General features: G+C 39.7%; 3 protein-coding genes across 5 annotated transcripts in view; 1 reads left to right on the top strand and 2 right to left on the bottom strand.

Moving 5' to 3' along the window:
• The window catches only part of LOC112452523 (ubiquitin-like protein 3), a 40,850-nt gene extending 39,436 nt beyond the window's left edge, over window positions 1-1,414 (bottom strand). The window contains exon 1 of the mRNA XM_025012802.1: window positions 446-1,414. Coding sequence (XP_024868570.1) covers window positions 446-478 — 33 coding nt within the window. The 5' untranslated portion in view covers window positions 479-1,414. The remainder of the gene's footprint in view (window positions 1-445) is intronic.
• A 785-nt stretch (window positions 1,415-2,199) lies between these two features.
• Window positions 2,200-20,114, top strand: LOC112452499 (putative protein FAM10A4). 2 transcript variants are annotated; one of them, XM_025012755.1, is made up of 5 exons: window positions 2,200-2,331; window positions 2,644-2,924; window positions 3,027-3,439; window positions 17,715-17,930; window positions 18,391-20,114. In XM_025012755.1, exons 2-5 carry the CDS (start codon window positions 2,651-2,653, stop codon window positions 18,631-18,633), a joined length of 1,146 nt encoding a protein of 381 aa, XP_024868523.1. In that variant the 5' UTR covers window positions 2,200-2,331; window positions 2,644-2,650; the 3' UTR covers window positions 18,634-20,114. The 2 variants fall into 2 exon arrangements, with proteins under 2 accessions (XP_024868523.1, XP_024868517.1); XM_025012749.1 differs by having other exon boundaries at window positions 2,201-2,388.
• On the bottom strand, window positions 4,028-14,768 carry LOC112452475 (sarcalumenin). Of its 2 annotated transcripts, none has more exons than XM_025012709.1 (11): window positions 14,332-14,768; window positions 10,182-10,268; window positions 10,034-10,116; window positions 9,738-9,936; window positions 8,831-9,631; window positions 8,421-8,681; window positions 8,172-8,288; window positions 7,800-8,032; window positions 7,224-7,415; window positions 6,847-7,110; window positions 4,028-6,698 (listed from the first exon to the last, which is right to left on the bottom strand). In XM_025012709.1, the coding sequence occupies exons 1-11, from the start codon at window positions 14,402-14,404 to the stop codon at window positions 6,315-6,317; spliced, it is 2,694 nt and encodes an 897-aa protein (XP_024868477.1). In that variant the 5' UTR covers window positions 14,405-14,768; the 3' UTR covers window positions 4,028-6,314. The 2 variants fall into 2 exon arrangements, with proteins under 2 accessions (XP_024868477.1, XP_024868486.1); XM_025012718.1 differs by having other exon boundaries at window positions 7,800-7,972; window positions 14,332-14,762.
• Window positions 20,115-20,246: the final 132 nt, after the last annotated feature.

Here is a 20,246-nt window from a genome sequence, read left to right on the forward strand (position 1 = left end):
ATTCTCGCGGAGAGGCAGCGGGCAGATGCGCCTAGTGTCACGTTCGACGTATATCTCACAGTTTCCCGACGTCATGGCGCAAAAGGCTTTGCTCGGGAGTATGCGAAGGGAGGAGGCGGAGGGCGCGGAGGAGGTGGCGGCGGCGAGCAGGAGGAAATGCAGAAGTAAGAGGAGGCGGTGGTTGCGGGGGAGGCGTAGGAGAGGCTGAAGGTGGCGAGGAAGGAGGATTCTCTCCTCCGTCCTTCGCGAGGACGACGCAGGACGACGAGGGGGAGAGGGAGGGAGGGGTAGGGGGAGTGCCGGGAGGGTGCGGTAGACGTGAGACAAGCTGATGACAAGAGACGCGTAACGAGGAGAGGAGAGAGATAGATCGACGTATAAATGCACCCCCGATATCGTAGATAAATATATGATAGGGCGCGGGAGAGGGTGGGAGGGGACTTACCTTGTCCGAGGGTATGGTGCGCACCGTAGTCATCGTAACTGATGGCCAGGAGGCGTCGTGTCGCGAGTAATCCAGGGTAATCGGTGAAATCCGTCTCGATGACGACGTCGGGCGTCTCGCGACGTCCGCCGACGACGACGACGACGACGACGACGGCGACGGCGACGACGACGACGACGGCGACGGCGACGGCGACGACGTCGACGACGACAACGACGAGGTCGATGACGATGGCACAGTGATCGTCGAGACGGTCGTCGGCGACGAGGACGACAGAGTAGGACGACGATGCAACGGGAGCGACGAAGGGCGGGAGACGAGTCGCGATCCGCAGGTGCACTCTACTCCCGAACTACGAAGACGACGAAGACGACGGCGATGACGGCGGAGATGACGGCGAGGACGAAAACACACTCTTTCTCTCGCGCTCACGCAGGGGCCCGCCTTGCGCGCGCGCTACACTACACCATCTCGATAGGCCGCGTCGTGTCGTGTGTGCCACCTCGCACCGCGACCGACACCCCGCTCGAATCGCGAGCGCTGTCGCCGCGATTGGGCCGATGGCCGCCACCGTGCGTTACTTGTACGCGTCCGGGCCGGGCCGTTGTTCGGGCAACATGTTTTTAGCGGACGCGCTAAAACCGCCGCGCCGCACCAACTCCGCAACTCGGGGGGGATACGCCGCGGGGCAACCGCCGTGAGACGGACGACGGACGCGGACGCGGACGCGCACTCCTCCTCGACTCCTTCAGCCCCGGGGTGTAGTACCACGTACGCACCGCACCGCACCGTACCGCACCGCACCGCACCGCACCGCACGCATGCACGCACGCACGCACGCACGCACCCGTGTCACCCGTCCCGTGACAGTGCCAAACACATAAAATGGCGATCTCGCGCTGCCTGGAGCCGAGAACTTCGAATCGGAGCAAGACGGGCGTCGCGGAGGTAGCGCGATCGACTAGACGGCGGACTCGATGGGCGCCACGCCAATGGCGCCGTCGCGCCTCTCGCGCCGTCGGCCGTCGTACGCAGTGAAGTTGCGCGCGCCACGCCGCGCTTGCGCCGCGCGACGCGAGCGCGAGGTTTGTTCTTTTTCGAAGAACTATCTGAACGGTGCACTCTAGCAATAAGCTAAAGTGAGACAAGTATATTTTGTTTCTTCGAAAAAGGACAAATCTGATATACTAATCGAATATAACATTAAAATATAAATATATAATTGATTTAAAAAATAATTAAGAAATTATTAAGTTATTTTAATTATATATAAAGATTAATAATTACAAAATAAAAGAGATAGGCAAGATAAAAAATTTTATCAAAAATCTATTGCAAATATTTTAATGTAATTAAATAAATAATGGTAAATATATGTAATAAAATAATTAATAACAATTAAAAAGTTGTATACAAAAATTAAATTTTTGAGGTAAAATTAAAAAAATTAAGTTAAACTAAACCTTGTATATTCACTTCAATGTCATTTTTTTATGCTAATAAGATGCTTCTTATAAGAACAAGATATGCCATTGCGAGTGTTGTATTGTTACGATTAGTTCTGTTGCTTACACTTTTTTTTGCACTTAGAATTTTCTCTTTCTCTCTTTCCAACGTCTGAATATAATTCTTATTTATCTCATTTTAAATGCAAGAACTTTTAGGGATTTCAAGCAACACGAACAAACCAAATGATTCGACCAATCCGTGAATTCCGACTGTGGCGACGAATTCGATACATAACACACGCCACACACGGCGTCGTCTTGCGACTCTTGCGTTTTCCGCATCCGGTTTTGAATGATATCGCGAAATCGTGGTGTTTGCGTGACTTGTCGTGCGTTTCGACGATAAAGCTGAACGAAAGTCAGAACGAAATAATACAGGTACGCGGCAGCGCGCGAGTAAGATCGCTTCGGAGGTCCGCTCGTCTGTAATCAGCGGTGAGTTCACTCGAATCCTGGTGCGCGTCAGGATTCTGAATTATTATTTCCGTAAGCATAGCCTGGACTCGCGTGTCCTTCGAATCGGAGTAGATATATGCTTTCGAATGGCCGAGGATACGTGTATCTTGATATTTCTTTTGCATCGCAACGTCGTAGACGAACTTCTATTAATCGCGAGAATAACATTTGGTTAGGCTCGTTCGAATTCACAAACGGAGGCACTTTATTTGATAGACCGATATCTGTTTGCAGAACAAACATGGAGATGTTCAATGACAACGTCGCGCAACAGCTGAGAACGTTCGCTCGGCATTGCATCAACAATCCGTCTCTTCTGCACGATCCGAAGCTGTCCTTTATCAAGGATTTGATAGAACATTACGGCGGTAAGATACCGGAAGCTAAGACCAACGATTCGTCGGATGCCAAGACAGAGTTTGAGAGCAAACCTGCGGAACCGCAGCCCGAACCAGAGCCGACGAGTGAAGAGAGTGAGGAGAGCGACCTGGAGCTGGATATGACTGGCGTAATCGGTTTGTATAATTATCTCTTTCAAATCGTACGTATACTTTCATGTTGTTCTGTGTAATAAATATATAATAATGCAACGTGTGTTTCTTTTGTTTTTTTTTTAGAACCGGACGAAGATGCTCCTCAGAAAATGGGAAACTTGACTTTGGAGCCCACGGAGGAAGAAATTGCAGAGTCGCAGGCAAAGAGATCCGAAGCGGTCTCAGCATTTGTGGAGAAAGATTACGAGAAGGCCATACAACTTTATACAGAGGCTATCGTATTGAACCCTCAAGCGGCCTTGCTGTACGCTAAACGCAGTCAAGTTTTCTTATTATTGAACAAGCCGAACGCTTGCATTCGTGACTGCAACCGTGCCATAGAATTAAATCCGGACAGCGCGGCGGCTCACAAATTCAGAGGACGGGCCTACCATCTGCTTGGAAAGTTCGAGGAAGCGGCGAACGATCTGAGACTGGCCTGTAAACTTGATTTTGACGAGCAAGCGGACGAATGGCTACGCGAGACCACGCCAAATGTGAGTAACTTTACGTTTTGCATGGGAAACATTGCGTTTGGCATAATGAGTGCATTCTGTTTTGCATGTGTAGAGTACTCATATCTCGCCTTAAAAACAAAACGTTTTTATATAAAATATGAGTTTCCAAAGCGGGTTACTATTTAACCTCGTATATTACTTTACGCTCGTAACCTTCAACTTTCCTAAGTTCTTATAAAGTTGAGGCATATGTGGAAATTAAACCCAAAACTTGTCGACTATTAGTTGACCATTCTCATATCACGTGTGTCCAGAAAATAATATTTAAAAAATAACGAATATTTTGAATTTTAAACGTCATATTTAAAATTTTGTAAAAGTCTATAAAATTCCTTAGAGAAAGTAATATTTTTGTATAACGGTTGCATAAAAAATTGCATACGCATTTTAATAAGAATGCAACGTTTGTAAAATGCAGCTTGCACGGATTATTTTATAGCTTACAATCCGTGTTTAATATGTAACTGTTACTTCGAAAACAAGTTCTACATTGATAAGATAAGCCTTTGCAAACTTGCTTATTTGCCTGCTTATCACATGCGAGTACATATATATTTATCTATTGAATTTTATAAATAGATGATTCATTGTATTTGGGTATGAAATGACATAGCACGTATACACAAACAGCAACCACGACACATGTTCTTATTTAAAACGTACACTTGCCTAAATGTAATTATTTATGTGTGTGTATGTGTTATATATGTATGTATATAAGATTCATATAATGAATCTTATAATTCTATCTCAGCTTAGATATATGTATATATTGTGTGTCAATATATTAACTCTAACTAAAGAAATAGATGCCTTGATAACATATGTCTGTAACATTAAATTAACTTGACGTAAACTTTGTATAATGTAGAATAACAATGATGAGACAGTAGCAACAACAATGGTAATAACAATAATAATATCAACAATACACATATTCAACGCTGAATAAATTATGTTATATTTATGTTATTATTTTATATAAATGAAAAACTTGCTTCGGTTTTCGCAATTTAGGGTGTAAATCACTTGCGGTGCCTCTAACATGTTCGCGCTTTTACTTGAAAAAATTAATGTGCGTATAATGAACTGAAAACATTTATTATATTTACCTTAGAATCGTGATATTTGATTAGGATCGTGGATGATAATCTAATTATTCAGAACAGTTTGTTTAAAATTAATGAAATATATTTGGAACAGATAGCAACAAAAACAATTTAAAGATATAAAATGATTATTTAAGAGTTCAATTTTAGATTGTGAATTTTGCGATCTAGGATTTAAAGATTTAATGATCAAAGGCTTTGAAAGAATTTAAGGACGGTGTTTGTAAATCTGAAAAGTGAAACAACTAAGAATTTGAAAATTTATAAATTTTAATATTTAAGACGTGTATATGCATATATCTTAGATATTAAAATTTAGTTTTCTAATATATATAGAGAGCTATTTTATATGATACGGTGTTTAAAGATGTAGGAAACTTATATTCTGTCTAACTAGAAGGAAGCCTAAATTTTTGTAATCAAAAATACGTCATGATTCGTCTCACACGTTAACTGAGCAATGCGTGAGAGAGATCAGCATATCTTTAATTATTTAATTACACATTTTAATAAGAACACAAAATCAGCTTATACAAGGTATTCCACAAAAGCCACAAGAAGAGATCATTTTATCTCTTTTTCGTAATGGAAATATTTCGGTATAATTAGTTTTAATTTCCCCGGTACAGAGGAATTTGGCGGACGAAATCGTCAACGTTACGTCGATTCTGGAGAGTCTATCTTCTTCCGAGATAATCAGCCAACGTCGATTCGTCGTGAGAATTTAAGGATTCGGTGCAACAGTGGTTTAATTTACGTTTTCAAAAGCTCGAGAAAATTAAACTTAAAGTTAAAACAACTAAAATTAAGACGAAAATGATACGACGATTAAGACGAAATCTAAATATCTAAAATAAAGTTAATTTTATAGACACACAGGTCAATCTCTACCTCTGAAATTAAATTTCTTAAAATTAAGATCCATAATGAATATGAATAAAAATTTGAAATTCTCAAATTAAATTTGGGAAAGAAACAGAAAATAATGAAATAAGTCTAAATTCCTAGATTCTTTAACATTAAGTTTTGAAGAATTTTTTCGAGCATCTAGAAAACTGAGGTAAGCCACTGTCGCACCGAGGCCACGAATTTTCGCCGAGAGGAACCGATATCTGAACACATAAATTCAAAGGGAACTCTCACTGTCCGCTTTTGGATCGGAATGGTAGCACTCGCATTGTTTTACCAGACACAAGCAATACACTTGCTCTTCTTCTGCAACCGGAGGAAGTGTTCCGACCACTGAACTCGTGATATCACACTCCACATCGTGCTCACGTTTTTTTTTCTTTCACATTGCGCCATGTCGTGAGGGACGAGGCTAAACTATTCGGATCTAGAAATTACATGGAGCGTTACTCGCCCGTTCGAATGATGGTACCCCCCTCCCCCAATTTTCGTAACTTCGTGACTCCATGCCCTTCTGCCTTTCGCGACCGTCAGCTTCTTTTGCGAACCGACTTCTTGTCATCGGAGCACCTCGAGTATAACTCGCGAGGGTAGCGCGCGATCTCTAGCTGCCTGTGTTTCAAGAAGAAAATCCTTGGTACCATCTCAAATATCGGACCACGTTTTTCAGCTCGTTCACCGTCGTCGAGCATCCTCTAAAGCTACCAAGGCATTTCGGCTACAGGCTGAGTGTATATTCTTCTCTCGGTCTAGCGAAGGTAAACGTCGCTTTTTTTGTCGCCAGTCCAGTATTTCACATGGTATCAAGAGCTCCGTTCCGGAACGCGGATACGCACTCAACTCGGTGGGCTGTTGCCTTCGTTCTCGTGCAGCACCGCCTCTACCGACTTCCTATAGTTGCCCACCAGCTCGGGTAGATCGTAGGCGATGGCCACGTCGAGCCTGTTGATCGGACAGCCGCGGAAGTACGTGCACGTGGTGCTCAGCAGCGGGAAATCGTAGAGCGGATTCAGCCGGAAGAAATCACGGTAGACATCCGGATCCGGTAGATCGTAGCGCGATATGTTGGTGAGAGTGCTGAGGCCCTCGTAGATGTGATAGTCCTGCGGGTTCTCGACGATCTTATCGCTGATCTCTCGCTTGTTGCCGAAGAATGTCTTGTGATTGTAATACGTCGTCAGATAGCAATCTACCATCTTAGCGTGATTGCGCACTCGTACCTGAAATTGACAAAGATCGAACGCGTCAAGTGGATTTGTTCCAATAAAACGGTACATTTAATTCTTTAATAGATGAATTTCTGTATTATTTTCTTCGAAGAAAGACCGATTTTGCTTTTCGCTAGAATTTATGTTTATGTAAACTCACGGCGAATCTTCTGGCGCTCGCTATCTTGTGCTCGACCCTCTTGGTTATTGCGGAACGTAGGTCGCGAAGGAATGCGCGTTCTTGAGCGTATAACAACCTGGTGGGCGCACCAGCCTCGTAGGGTAACGACCATAACGACGTGGAGTACATTATAGGCGGCTCCGCGCTTGACATGAGCGGTGATATATTCCAGATTAGGGCGCCTTGCACCCTCATGAGTTCCTCGGGCTTTACCTGATCGGCTTTGTTGAGAATAATACGAGTCTGTTTGAAAGTAATGTTAAATTATATTAGACTTTTTTTTTTTAGGGCAAGTCTCTTGAGGCAAATAATACTCTTTTACTCCAATATTTTATTATTTTTGTCCTCTCACTCACCTGATATTCTCTTCCCTTTAACTGATCAAGAATCGCCTCGGTTTCGGGACCGACGTCCAACTTGGCGGGATCGTAAACCAAAAATATTATGTCCGCTCGATCGATGAACCACTGGCACGCATCATTAAAGGGAAATAAGCGTTGAACTTGCTTTCGAATCTCTAAAATACCTGGAATCTCGACGATGTTCACCTAATAATATATCAGATAATATACGGAATTTTATATATTATAATTTTATATATTATGCATAAATTGCCTCGAATATTAATAATCATTTTATTTTCTCTCCCTTTCTTCGCATCTTTTAAATTCCATTATTAACAAATTTTTAATCATGTGTGATTAATATATTAAAATGGTTTGATTAAAATTGTAAATTGAAACTTTACCTTAGAGTTTTTAAAATTTAATAAAGAATAGAATAAAATTTTATCTCGCATAATTTTGAGGATTAGTTGTTAAAATGTAAAATATTAAACGTTTTAAATACTTATTTTAAGTAAAAATCCTAAATTTAATTTCCGATATATGCAATAAATATCTGTAAACGGATAATCATTTGCGATCGCTTACTTTTTCGAGCAACTTGTTATTAAGTCGCAGGCCTCTGAGACGATCCAACAGACCCTGTCCAAACTTCTGCAGTCCCGAAAAGGTCCAATCGGCGGCCAACTGGGTACCGTCGAGAACCTCCTCCTCCTCGCCGTGCATTATTATGTTGAAGTACGCCGGTGATGGCTCGGCTCCTGTGTCATTTTTTCCATTTGGCGATTTGCAATGCTCTTCTAAGCACTCTCTCAAACCACCTAAACACTCTCTGTATATTCATGCTACTAGCATGCCATCTACTGCTAATTGTAAGTCTTAGCTACTTTATCAGCGCAAAGCCAAAGAAGAAAATGTAAGGAAGAGATATCACGATTCCTCTTTTAGTTAATTACCCACCTGTCCTCAATGACACTGGCTTGTACTCGATGTCGAGCAGATAATTAATGATAGACGATTTTCCGCCACTCCACGGTCCCATAAACAGCACTAGTGGCTTGGAGAATATTTCAGGATCTAATGAAGTAGAGTAATAGTTATAGATTAATGTTTGTAAATTTTAATTTAAAGATACATTATTTATTTTGCCTTAATACTTGAATGTGAATGAATTAAAAACAATTAATTTCAAAATCATTGCTCGCTTACCTCCGAAATGCCTGTTGCTCAAGTCTCTATATTTGTACATAGTCTCTAACGGCTTTATAGCGGAGTCGTAGAGTCTCTTTAGATCCCTAAGAATAATATCAGCCTCTTTTTCTATAGCTCGTTCTTTTCCCTCATTTTCTTCGTCCAATTTTAGCAATTGATTAATGTGATCTCTGGGCCGAAGGTTCTCCGGAATTTCGATTTCTTGATCTTGAATTAAATCCTCCTCTGGAGTATGCTCCTGTTCTTCCTCACTAGCACCTGACGATATAGAATTGTATTATAAATTAAATTAACTACATTTTACGTCAATAATATAAAATGTAACAATTAATATGATTATATTATAACAAAGATAGAGAGGATGAATTTATATAATTCTCGAATATTATTTATAAGATCTTTTTTACCTTCTTCCTCAGATTCGTCATCTGCTTCAGCGCCTTCTTCACCGACTTCTCGCTTGCCGCGCAATTTTACCTCTTCACTTTCTTCTCCCTCGGACTTGACGTCCTCCTCTTCCGATTTTTCATCTTTCTCTTCAGTCTTCGCATCCTCCTCTTCCGCGGATTTCGTTTCACTTTCCTCGGATTTCGCCTCATCTTTTTCCTTTGATTTTGTCTCGTCTTCCGCCGACGTTCCCTCTTCTCCTTCAGCAGATTTTGCTGTTTCTTCTTCTACCGACTTTGTTCCTTCTTCTACATCTGCGGAATCTGCTGTCTCAGCATTTTCCGCGCTTTCCTTTTCTTTCTCTTCACCCTCAGCTTCAGGGCTTTCATCTTGCGATTCCTCCTCAGTGTCACCTTTCTCATCCTCACCGCTTACTGTCTGCTCTTCGGTCGATTCGGCGCCCTCTTCGGCTTTACTGTCACCTTCCTCTTTATCAGATTCTTCTTCAACACTAGCTTCCGCCGATGCTTGCTGAGCTTCCGCCTCTTCTTTAGACTCGACTCCTACTTCTTCAGTGGCTTCTTTGGACTCCTCTTGTTCCTCGTCTTTCGATTCTTCGGTTTCATCTTTTTCTTCTTCGGACTTCGCTTCGTCGTCTACTTTCTCCTTCTTCTCGGATTTTTCGTCTTCTTTCGTCTCTTCGTCGGATTTCTTTTCGTCTTCTTCCTCAGTTTTCTCTTCGCTTTCCGTCACTTTTTCGGAGGAGTCGGTTTGGTCTCCGTCGCCTTCAGTTACCTCAGCGGACGCTCCCTCAGCTTTTTCTGAATAATATTGGTATTTTTTTGTTGTTATATCCTTCAAATACTTGCATTTTCAAATCCGAAAATATCACCATTTATTTAAAGCATCAACGATTATTAATTCTACCTTCACCACTTTCATCAGTCGCAGGTTCCTCGCTTTGTTCTTCTTTTTCGGATATTTCCTCTGCTTTTTCTTCGCTAGCGTCGACTTGCTCCTCGGTTGCTTCCTTGCTCTCGTCGGCAGCCGCTCCCGCGCTTTCCTCTACCGATCCCTCCTCGTCCTTAGTCTCTTCTTTCGAAGCGTCGTCTCCTGCCTCGCCAGTCTAAATAAATACATTTTTGATAGTAGAATTTCTTTGGAATATTCCATATATTGCAAATTAACTTTAATTATATGAACAAATTAAGGGTCGTGCTTACTTCCTCGCTCGCAGGTGATGCTTCCTCATGGCTCTCTTGGTCGATCTCGATTCCGACCTCTGCACTGGTCTGCTCCAAAGATCCTTCAAACGAAATATTCTAGAAATCGCTGTGTTCCAGCTGAGTATTCGCCATCATCTAATATTACCTGTGCCGAGATCCTTCAGCGCCTTCTCGATGTACGGTCGACATAGGTCCTCGGATGGTACCTGGGTTGGCTCGTCGCACTGCACTCCTGAAACGTTATTTCAACGTTTAGCAGTTTTTGCTTGAGTCTCAAAAGAAATCTTTGTCTTATATTTTACGTATGCAATGTTTTGTCAGAGAAATAATTAAAAATTAAGTCATTTGAAAAAATTTATATCATATAATAAATCTCCTAAAATATTCTTAATATTTATAATAATGATTTTTTACGTGAATTATTTTAATCTATTATCAAGATCTATTGAAATATTCAGAATTTTTAATCAAACTTCTTGTTATTCAAAAGTTTTTGTAGGATTTATCATATTTACAACTTATCCTAAAATAAAAATCTTTAGCATATTAGATCACAGATACACGTGTTTTTGCTAAAGGATGATTACACACGTGTCGTCGTTTAGTTCCGATATAATTGAATTCGTTAAATTCACCTGTTACCGTTTCACCGCGTGTCTGATTAATTCGCGATATCGAATAGCGAACTTGACGTTACTCGAAGTCTCGCATACGTGCGTACGCCGAGATATTTACATTGTTCGTGTGTCGCCGTGTGTGCCAGAAATTTTCGGCCAGGAGAATTCTCGTTGCGCGCTTTAACGCGACCGTGCCAAAAGATATCGCGCGCCGTATTAGATAACTCACCGCACGGAGCCTTCGGCGACGGTGAGTTTAACGCCACGCGACCACTAACCCGAAATATCTGACCCAGGTGACGCAAGAGACCTGTCAAAGTCATTACGCGCACATTCTGGCCGAGCGGGCCGTGCGCGTGTTCGCGCCCGGTGACAGGTGTTCAGGAACACCTAGCGCGACTTGTCATCCAACGTGTCTGATGAAAATTTTGCATTGCCGCACCAAGTGCGCTTCTTTTACAAACGGACGTACGGATTTTACGGATTAACCAGCTGGTTCTTGTTAAATGATACGTGTAAATTTCAGCGAATCCTTTAACGCAATCGAAAATTGATCGAGGGTTGAAAAAATTAATTGAACATAAAGAGAAAAAACGAGAGAGAGAGAAAGAAAGAAAAGGCATACATTAAATGAAAAGAAACTTAAAAGTGCAAGATGACGTTCCTCAATTATTTTATTTTATTTGGAGCTTTAATAACTATAGGAAGATATACGTGTCTCTTTTCTTCAATTCAGATAACTAAAACTGCTACTTGAAAGAGCTTGTGGACTCTTTGCTATTGTTTTCCGTATATTTCTATTTATTTGTTTCTTTAATAGTCATGAAATTAAATATACCAGAATGTAATTGGATATACATTTCATTAATATATAGAACAATATTCTTGTCTTGTTATCATCCTATTTGAATAATCTGTATCCTTGCGCGAGACAATTGTATCCCAAATTTCGTTAGAGAGCTGTTTGCGAGGAAGAAGCTTCTCTTAACTTCTTTTTAACTTGTACACAATATCGACGGTAGTTTGCTCGTGACGGAACGTAATTTAATAGGCACTACCGCTGCGAAATGCGAAGACGGTGGAATTTCCACCGAAGAAAATGTCGATATCATCTTTCTAGGCGGTACCTGGGACGTGGCCGGCTTCTAAGTTTAGCGGCGGGTAGGCGGCTTTGAGCCGAGCAACACTCGAAAATATTTATATATTAGGCGAGCGAATCGTATTTTTATCATCTCTTCCTACGAGGAAATATTATGAGTTGATTGGACTGCTCCCTTTTCCGTCGGTCAGACGAAGTTTATTAATTTAATAGGATATCGTATTATTTTTACCCGTGATTGGTCAACGCGTAGTAGCGCACAGTAACTTGGACTTTATGTCGCGAAGAAAATTATTGAGATTTTCGCGATGTTAAATAAATTTCAAGCTGTTACGATACACGTGTTTATAGAGCATACCATGAAAATTATGTATTTTGACTAAAATTGAGATTGATATAGTTATATTTTAAAAAGCGATTAAACTGATGCGAATTGATAAAATAAAGCTATAAACGTGATAGTATTGGTGAAATTGCAGAGGACTCTTGCCAGTTTCATTTGATAGTTGCTGTTTGAGCTTGGATGCCGCCGGGGTAGTACCTCAAACGTCAGAGAATCGTAGTTTATGAGTTCACGTGATCGTACGTAAACACGAGAAGTTTCGTTTTGCGGGATATCTTTACGTGTCTCTCCCTCACTATATCTCATTGTTATATCACATACCGCAATTTCTGGCACAAGGTTCTAGTTTTTGTAACTTCTCCGAGAAACAAGATCCAAGCAAGATCGTTTCATGCTTTTAATCGAGGCCCTTTTATTAGCTTTTCTTATTGGATTGTCAAGCCATTTTCCTCTTTGAACCGCATATAGCGTTACGTGAGAAACAAATATAAACTTTCCCCTCTTTTATAATATAAATAATATTAATTAATTAAATATAACAATATTTCGATTTCAATGCAGAAAAATGAATATGAGTGATTTCTCTCTTGCCATGTTTTGAAACTTAAGTCGTTTTTAAAACCACTTTCTAAAACTCTACCCTAAGTCATGTTATCGAGTACCTATGCTATCGGAAAGTACATAATTATCCTATCACTTCCTCAGTGAGAAAATTTGTCTCCCGTCGGTTTCCGTGATGGTGCGATAATACGAACAAATTTTGAGTTAAGAGTGATAGGAGGAGTCGCATGCAGGCAGCTGTCGTTTGGCAAGCGCAGCTGCGCCGGATAAAGATAGAATCCCGAGTCTTGTTCCATAGTCTACGATATGTATAGCTTTTTGCTGCACTTAGTCGTTAGAAATTTTTGCGACCATCAACGTCATAAAATTTGATACAAATCTAAAATTTGACACGAATACTGCTTTCTTTAACATGATCTTCATAAAATATCACTGTTTTCTTTTTACACACATGAAAGTTCATTTATAATCGTTTAATGAGATACGCGTCGCTACTTGGGAAGCAATCCGATTTGTCATAAATATTGGAGGTTACGATAATGATTAAATTTATTTTAAATTTATTCGACTTGTTATTTAATTATAAAAGAATTGAGAATGGAACTTATTGATGGTCCGATCACATAGGTAGAACAATTCATTTCTGGAGATTTAGAACGATGCTGGCACAGATTTATGCGGTTTCTTATGTAATTATCGTGCGCGCGGGTTGATGACAGCCAACTCCCATCGATTCCTAAAATAACAAATCCTTGAATCGACGACTTTTATTTAAACTCCGAGACGACGCGTTGGGCGCATCTTCAACCATTAGCAATTCAATTTATTCAATTACCGCGCAAAGTGAAATATTTTTATTTAAAATATATCTGAAATACACACTTAGTGACTTATTTAAAAGGCACCATTTGATTTTATCAATCGCTAGTTTATGAAAAATTATATGACGAATATCTTTCAAATTTATCGCATTTAGTGGATTATTTAAATTACACGATAAATAAAAATAATAAAAGAAATGATAGAGTCAAACGAAAAGGATAAGAAAATAGATAATAGACGTAATCTTAATTTCGATAAAAGTGTAAAATTATTGTATTGATTAGAATCTTTCGCGAAATTCTTAGTAGATTCTTAGCGAAAGGTATTAAATTATAGCTGAGTCATCAGTGCACGTATAGAAACGAGAAAGCTATAGGGGTCGATGACGCGAACCGCGGTAATTTTACGTAACATTGACCTTCGTCAGTCAATCGTCATAGTTTCGTCAACGTTACAGTTCCATTGTCGTCGACAATCGGTGGTCAATCGTACGAAGAAACTATATCCTTCCCACTTCTTGCTTACTACAGCAACTCCGGTTATAATTAAAACATAATTAGAACAGGTTTTGTTCAAGATCTAGCTTTGATGTTCAAACTATAACAATCTAACTATAGCACAGTCAGGATGAACTCTTAATATTTTACATCGATGACAAGACTAATAAAGAAACGTCCATACGAGACAAACGAACTGAAAGCTTCGAATCTGTTGATGAGACGAGATCGACGAGATCGAATCACTGGCCGCACGAATAAATTTACATTCGCGAGATCCAGCTCTCAACGTATACGATCCAGTTCTTCGAGACGCGCTAAGGCTCATCCGCGTGGGGTCTGGCAGTTTTACTGACCTCGTAAGGTAACGGCTAGAACGCTCAGGAGGAGGCCCACGACGAGCGCGGGTCTCATCCGCGCACCCGTCATCTCGTCACACTAGACACTACGCGATCGGCCGGGGCCAGGGCTGGCACACAGCTCGTCCTCTCTCACTTCTCGATCCCGTCGTCGCCTTCGACTCCAACTAGCCCGCGAGGCACTGGCATTGTCACTACCGCCAAACCCCGAAGACGCCCCTCTCTTCTTCTTCCTCTTTACCTCACGGGCGCAACGGCAGCGGCAGTGGCAGCGGCAGTGGCAGCGGTTCGTCGCTTTTCCCCCTTTTTCTTCTCTTCACCGTCCTACTTTTCCACGGGCCCACCTCGTCCGGGCCACCTCGTGGTTATCGGTCGGACGACGGAAAAACTTCCGACGGATGCGGAAGCACCCTCACCCTCGCACACGTTATATCGAGTGCGTCATTGAGCGACGTGGCCAGACTCGGCCGCGATCGACAGCTGCGAGAGTTCTCTATCGACTCTACGAGTACTATACCCGCTTTGACGTTATTCGACGATTTGGCTTTGGACACCAGACGCATTAGCAACAATGCAACAATTCGGTGATTCAAACCAAAATCCTGAGTCGCTCTTATCTTTGATATTGTCTGCTCGTATTCCTGATCTCGATTTGGGAATGGAAAGGGAAGAGGAAGGTCTCTTTCGACGAGCAGCGAGTAGCTTTTATTTTTATATACGGATAATCACGGAGACGCGGCGTAGATCAAGGTCGCCTATTCCACGCGACTACGTGAGATCCGCGATTGAAATATAGTTGTCAGGATGCAAGTACGTAACTTTGCCGAATATTATGGATTCATTGACCGGTGCTCGTCGTCAATTATTTCAGACTTTATTATTCCAAAAAGGAAGAAGAAAATGTTTTGTTCCAGCTTCCAATATTAATTGGAAATCGCCAATATTGTTTATTCAAATTCTAGTTACCATTATCTGATGTTTAATCATCCTGAATTTATTAATTATAGCTTGATATTTTTGAGGATGAGATTCTAAAATTGGTCCGATCTCTTCATTCTCTAGTAATCTTCGTGTTCTTGGCAACTTTGTAACTAACAATAACTCTTCGAATACTAGTACTTCTACAAATATACATACCGCATAGTGTCTTTCCTCTAGAGCTAATGTCGCGCGGTTTGAAATTTCGGGCTATATCGTGGTGCATTTAAAAATATCTCTCGGCATTCCCGGTGCTCATCAGAGAGAGATCTATCTGGACGAGGGACCAGGTTAACGACGTAAATCGTTGACCGTTTGACGATCTCGTTGCCGCAAGCCACATCGTACATCGTACGTCATCTCCGCGAACCTCACTCCCACAATTTCTACCACGACTTATTCAACCTTTTTTTTTTCTTTGTAACGGAAGTACTTATTTTCTACCGTTGCTTCTTCCACCTAAGCTTCGCTAAGCAGTATGGTCCACTCAGCCGAAAATATGTGCTTTAAAGTTGCGTACGCGCAATCGCGCATTTAGCTCCAGATGTAATGATGTAATGAAGAGATGATATGCAAAATTCGAAACGGTGAAACTTAGAGGTATAAAATTCTGACATTTGTTTGAATTTCCAAATTTTATCTCTAGGATTAAAATCTGGGTTTTAGTTCTTTCGCATTTTCAACATTTTGAGAGTATTAAGTTATTGTTTGAAATTTTACCGAGAATAATTCTATATAAATTTTTTTGCACAGATTTTGATTTTGTGTGACAGAACTTTTCTTGATTTTATGCGATACCAATATCCTGCTGCTATTTTTTACTAGTCTTTTTATAAACCAGTTCCGGATGATGATTAATAGACAAAATTGATTTTCAGTATCTAAAATATCTAAAGACTGATTTCGTCGATCAAGTATTACTAAATACCATCACCATTGGTTTTTGAATACGATTTACATTAAAATTTTCAAACTTAATTATTTCGCATATTTCTTTAGTTAGTCAATTATAATCATGGAGAGGAGAATTTTGCTGCTTCATTGGTGAAGGCGACTAACCGAAGCGTAGCGCACGACCAGAGAGATGAGATTCGCCGCGAAATACGCGCGCACAGACGCAGAGGAGCGTCAGAACCGCGGGCGCCTTTATATTTAGAAGCCCGGGTCGCATCCGTATAAGGTGGCCCGTCGTGCAAAAGTCCTCTCTTTCTCCTCTCTTCCCTCTCTCTCTCTCTCTTTTCGTCTTTCCCCTTTTTTTCGCTGAAAACTCGCGGAAGCTCACGTACTTAATTAATTAGACTTATAGTTGAAAGAAATGCTTAATTACCTTTTGAAAAGCCTTCTTGCTTCAGTAAAGAAAGTATCATGCACAATGCATGACTGTATGTGTGCACGTGTACGTATGTGAATGTTATTTATACATCTTGTTATTTCATTATACGTATGACGAAGTGAATTAAATAAATTCTTTAATGCACATAACATTTTTGCGAGACGTACAATAATTTTAACAATTTCTTTCTGTGCATAAAATTGCAAGAGTACGAGAGAAACAACGACTTTTGATTTTATTCAATTTTTATCATATATAATTGAAATGCTTAATGAATTCTAATTACACTTGAGAAGGCAATTAGCAATTTTGTCATATATTTGCAAAATTTATATTATCTGTTATTTGCAGTTGGATCTCTGCATTTAATTTTCTACAACATTTGACAGTTCCATAATTATATTTTTATTTAAACGGTTGCAAACTAAATTTGCAAATTAAATTTGCATTTATCAGAGCTTGACACAAGCATTAGGTACTTGGGTCCAATGTCGGAGACTTTGATTTAATGTTTTGCTTTTTTTGGGGGGGAGACAAATACTGGCGGCTAAGTAGATCGCTTCGCGATCTATAATAAGCTCGTTAATTGTATATGGTCACAATATGTATATATATATATATTTCAACTAGGCGTATTCCACGTCATTATAATTTAAGATTTGGACTCGTTCCTAAAGACGCACGGTAGATCACTCTCTTTTCCGTAAAAGATCGCATGGATGTCTCATTTATTTATACCTATGTTTAGATCGAAACCTTGCGCGTTCACCATCAAGTTCACAGCTTCGTTCTGCCGCATACTACCCCTTCTCGCGCTTAATTCGCGGTCGCTTTTAATTACCTACTATATTCCTAGAGCACGCTGACTTCTTACGCATAATATCTTTGTGTATAACATCGTAATTCTAACATGCACTTTGTCAGATTTCTTTTTTAAACGTCTGCATATGTTAGTAAGGTAGGTAAGTTGTAACTCTCTTGGTTTTATGTGCTGTTCTGATATAGTTTTAAGTAAATATAATGTTTTAACAAAAGGAATAGATATCGTTAGACAATAATTATGTACCAGGCGCGAAAGATCGAGGAACACAAGAGGAAGAAGGAACGAAAGGCGCAAGAAAAATTGGAGCGCGAGAGACAAGAAAGATTGCGAAGAGCGCGAGAGGCCGCCAAAGCTCGCGAGGAAAACACGCGAACTTCCCAAACGGAGGCGGGCAATACGTCTCCTGGCGCGGGAGATTTCTATCAATTCCTCAAGGATCCCGATGTACTTCAAGCTTTCGAGGTAAGTCGCGAGGAAAAAACTATAGTGTTTAATAAATGAACAGTACTAGTCGTATTCGTGCTCTCTTTCGGAAAATATATAATGTGTTACATGCTACTATATAGAAAACTATGAAATATATATTAACGCTCATATTAATAATACGAATAGTTCTCGATACTAATCGGTTTTCGTACTTTCGTATAACTTCATTTTAATGATAATTTGGACGCTTATTATAATTTTTACAATTATACATTTTAAAATATTAAAAATATATATGTACATATAATTTCTAACAAATTTAAACGACCAATTTTTATTTCATGTAAGTATTTCACGTTTGAACATATATTTTCTTCTTTTCTTCCGCTTCTAAATAAAGAAACAATAACAGATTACGTGATTTAGTTAAAATAGTTTTTGTGAATCCTCCGCGACGCGATGTGCAACTTATTTATTTTCATGGATGAATGTGCAGGATCCGGAAGTGGCCGAGGCCTTCAAGGAGATCTCTACGAATCCGTCAAACGTCCTCAAATACCAGAACAATCCGAAGATAATGGGTCTTATCAATAAGATGGCTTCGAAGTTCGGCGGTGCTGGCGGCATGCCGGGCGCTGCCGGAATGAATTTCCCGGGCGGCATGCCCGGTTTTCCCGGTGCCGGGGCAGGTCGTTTCAATCCCCCGAAACCTCCTCATGATGACGTTGGTCTCGACTAATCGCGATCTAATCACCTTACAACGAATACGGAGAGCGTGTTACATTTTCGATTAGTTTGACTCATTAAAGGCTGATTTATGTTAATTCTTCTTTTATGTTGCGGTGAAATGCGCTAAACAGGAAACTCATATTGAAAAGAACTGATAATTTAAGGGGTCCTTTAAGTGTATATAGGATTAATCCTAGTACGCGTCAGCAGGTTCCTAAAGATCCTGTATTTAATTCTTGTTGTTCTTTTACCGGGTAATCTTCAATCTGTGATTTCAGATTACTTAGCTCACTTTAAATTTCTTGAAATTATTTTTGTGTTCTATTTTTTCGAATTACTTATTTAAAAAAATCATGCTTCTTGAAATAAAGAATGATAAATTATCTCTCGATGATGAAATGTGTGAGCGCCTTTAATGAGTTAAAGAACGCTAGCGTTTGTTTATCTCTTGATCTATATATATATAAGAGTGTGTGTGTGTATGTATATATATACACACAATGTAAAGCTAGATAAACATATATACACACAACAGCATGCATCAGTGATATATCTTCGAAAGAACTTTTACTGTGAATCAGTATAGTTTGTTATATATTACAGAGCGCTCTTTGTTTTTTAAAAAGATGAATTTTATTGTGTACATTGCATTTTATTACCTAATGCTCCCATCGATCGCACTCTGTTATCGTTATCACCAACTTCTCAGATAGGTATGTTTTCGAAATAGTGCCATTAGCAGTGTGTCAAGTATGTTCGATTCGCAATATTGGTATAATAGATGTAAGTATTCTTTTTTATTCTATTGTCTACATATTAATTGTCGAAATTTCTTTTTTAATATTTATCTTCCTTAATATCTCTATGTCAGTGCCGTTAATAATATCGTGGTATGATTAATCGCCACCAGATTTATTAATCGCAAGACTCAAAACGAATAATTTCACGCAAGTGGTTTGAAAAGTAGAAAATTTAGTGAAATAGACATTAAATTTATTCTTAAAACTGATTAATATTTTTATATTGTTCACTTAAGAAGGAATAACTAAATCGGCACTGCCTCGCTATTTTTTCGTCCAAAAGATACAATATACTTATGATAAAGTGAAGTGTTGAACACGAATTAATGCTATTTCTTCGTATGCGAGATAGATAAACTGTCACGTTGAGTACTTATAAGGTATCAAAATAATGCGACCTACAAGAGAGCTCAGCAGTAGAACTCCATTTATCAGAACCATATTTTGAGAAAAAAAAATTCATAAATCGAGCGTTCACTGAAAATCTTATAAAATATAATAGTAATAAAAAATGGTATAGTTCTTCTTTCACATTGTCCTAATTAATAATTTGTAAGTACGAAAATACCGGTTTGCGAACCAGTAATCTTAAGAACGTAGTCTTTAAGATTTTGAAAATTATCTCAAATCTTCGATTAAAATGAATACTGATTGCGTATAGATTGGTAATAAAATTTTCATAAACCATTAACAGTAGATCGAATAAGTGCTTTTTACATGATTAGTTACATATTTTATATATAGATAAATATAATTTATATATGTATAAAATATATAACTGTAGATTACAATAAGATGATTTCAAGGCATATGCGCGTCTATA

Source organism: Temnothorax curvispinosus, unplaced genomic scaffold, assembly GCF_003070985.1.
Source record: "Temnothorax curvispinosus isolate PA1 unplaced genomic scaffold, ASM307098v1 QBEX01000304.1, whole genome shotgun sequence".
Lineage (NCBI taxonomy): Eukaryota > Metazoa > Arthropoda > Insecta > Hymenoptera > Formicidae > Temnothorax > Temnothorax curvispinosus.

Excerpts from the sequence above, each read along its gene's own strand:
- LOC112452499 (XM_025012755.1), top strand. The coding sequence starts at position 2,651 with ATGGAGATGTTCAATGACAACGTCGCGCAACAGCTGAGAACGTTCGCT. Across the intron at positions 3,440-17,714 it reads TACGCGAGACCACGCCAAAT|GCGCGAAAGATCGAGGAACA; the intron begins GTGAGTAACTTT and ends ATTATGTACCAG. Across the intron at positions 17,931-18,390 it reads ATGTACTTCAAGCTTTCGAG|GATCCGGAAGTGGCCGAGGC; the intron begins GTAAGTCGCGAG and ends ATGAATGTGCAG.
- LOC112452475 (XM_025012709.1), bottom strand. The coding sequence starts at position 14,404 with ATGACGGGTGCGCGGATGAGACCCGCGCTCGTCGTGGGCCTCCTCCTG. Across the intron at positions 8,682-8,830 it reads TGACGAATCTGAGGAAGAAG|GTGCTAGTGAGGAAGAACAG; the intron begins GTAAAAAAGATC and ends CTATATCGTCAG. Across the intron at positions 7,416-7,799 it reads ATAACAAGTTGCTCGAAAAA|GTGAACATCGTCGAGATTCC; the intron begins GTAAGCGATCGC and ends ATATATTATTAG.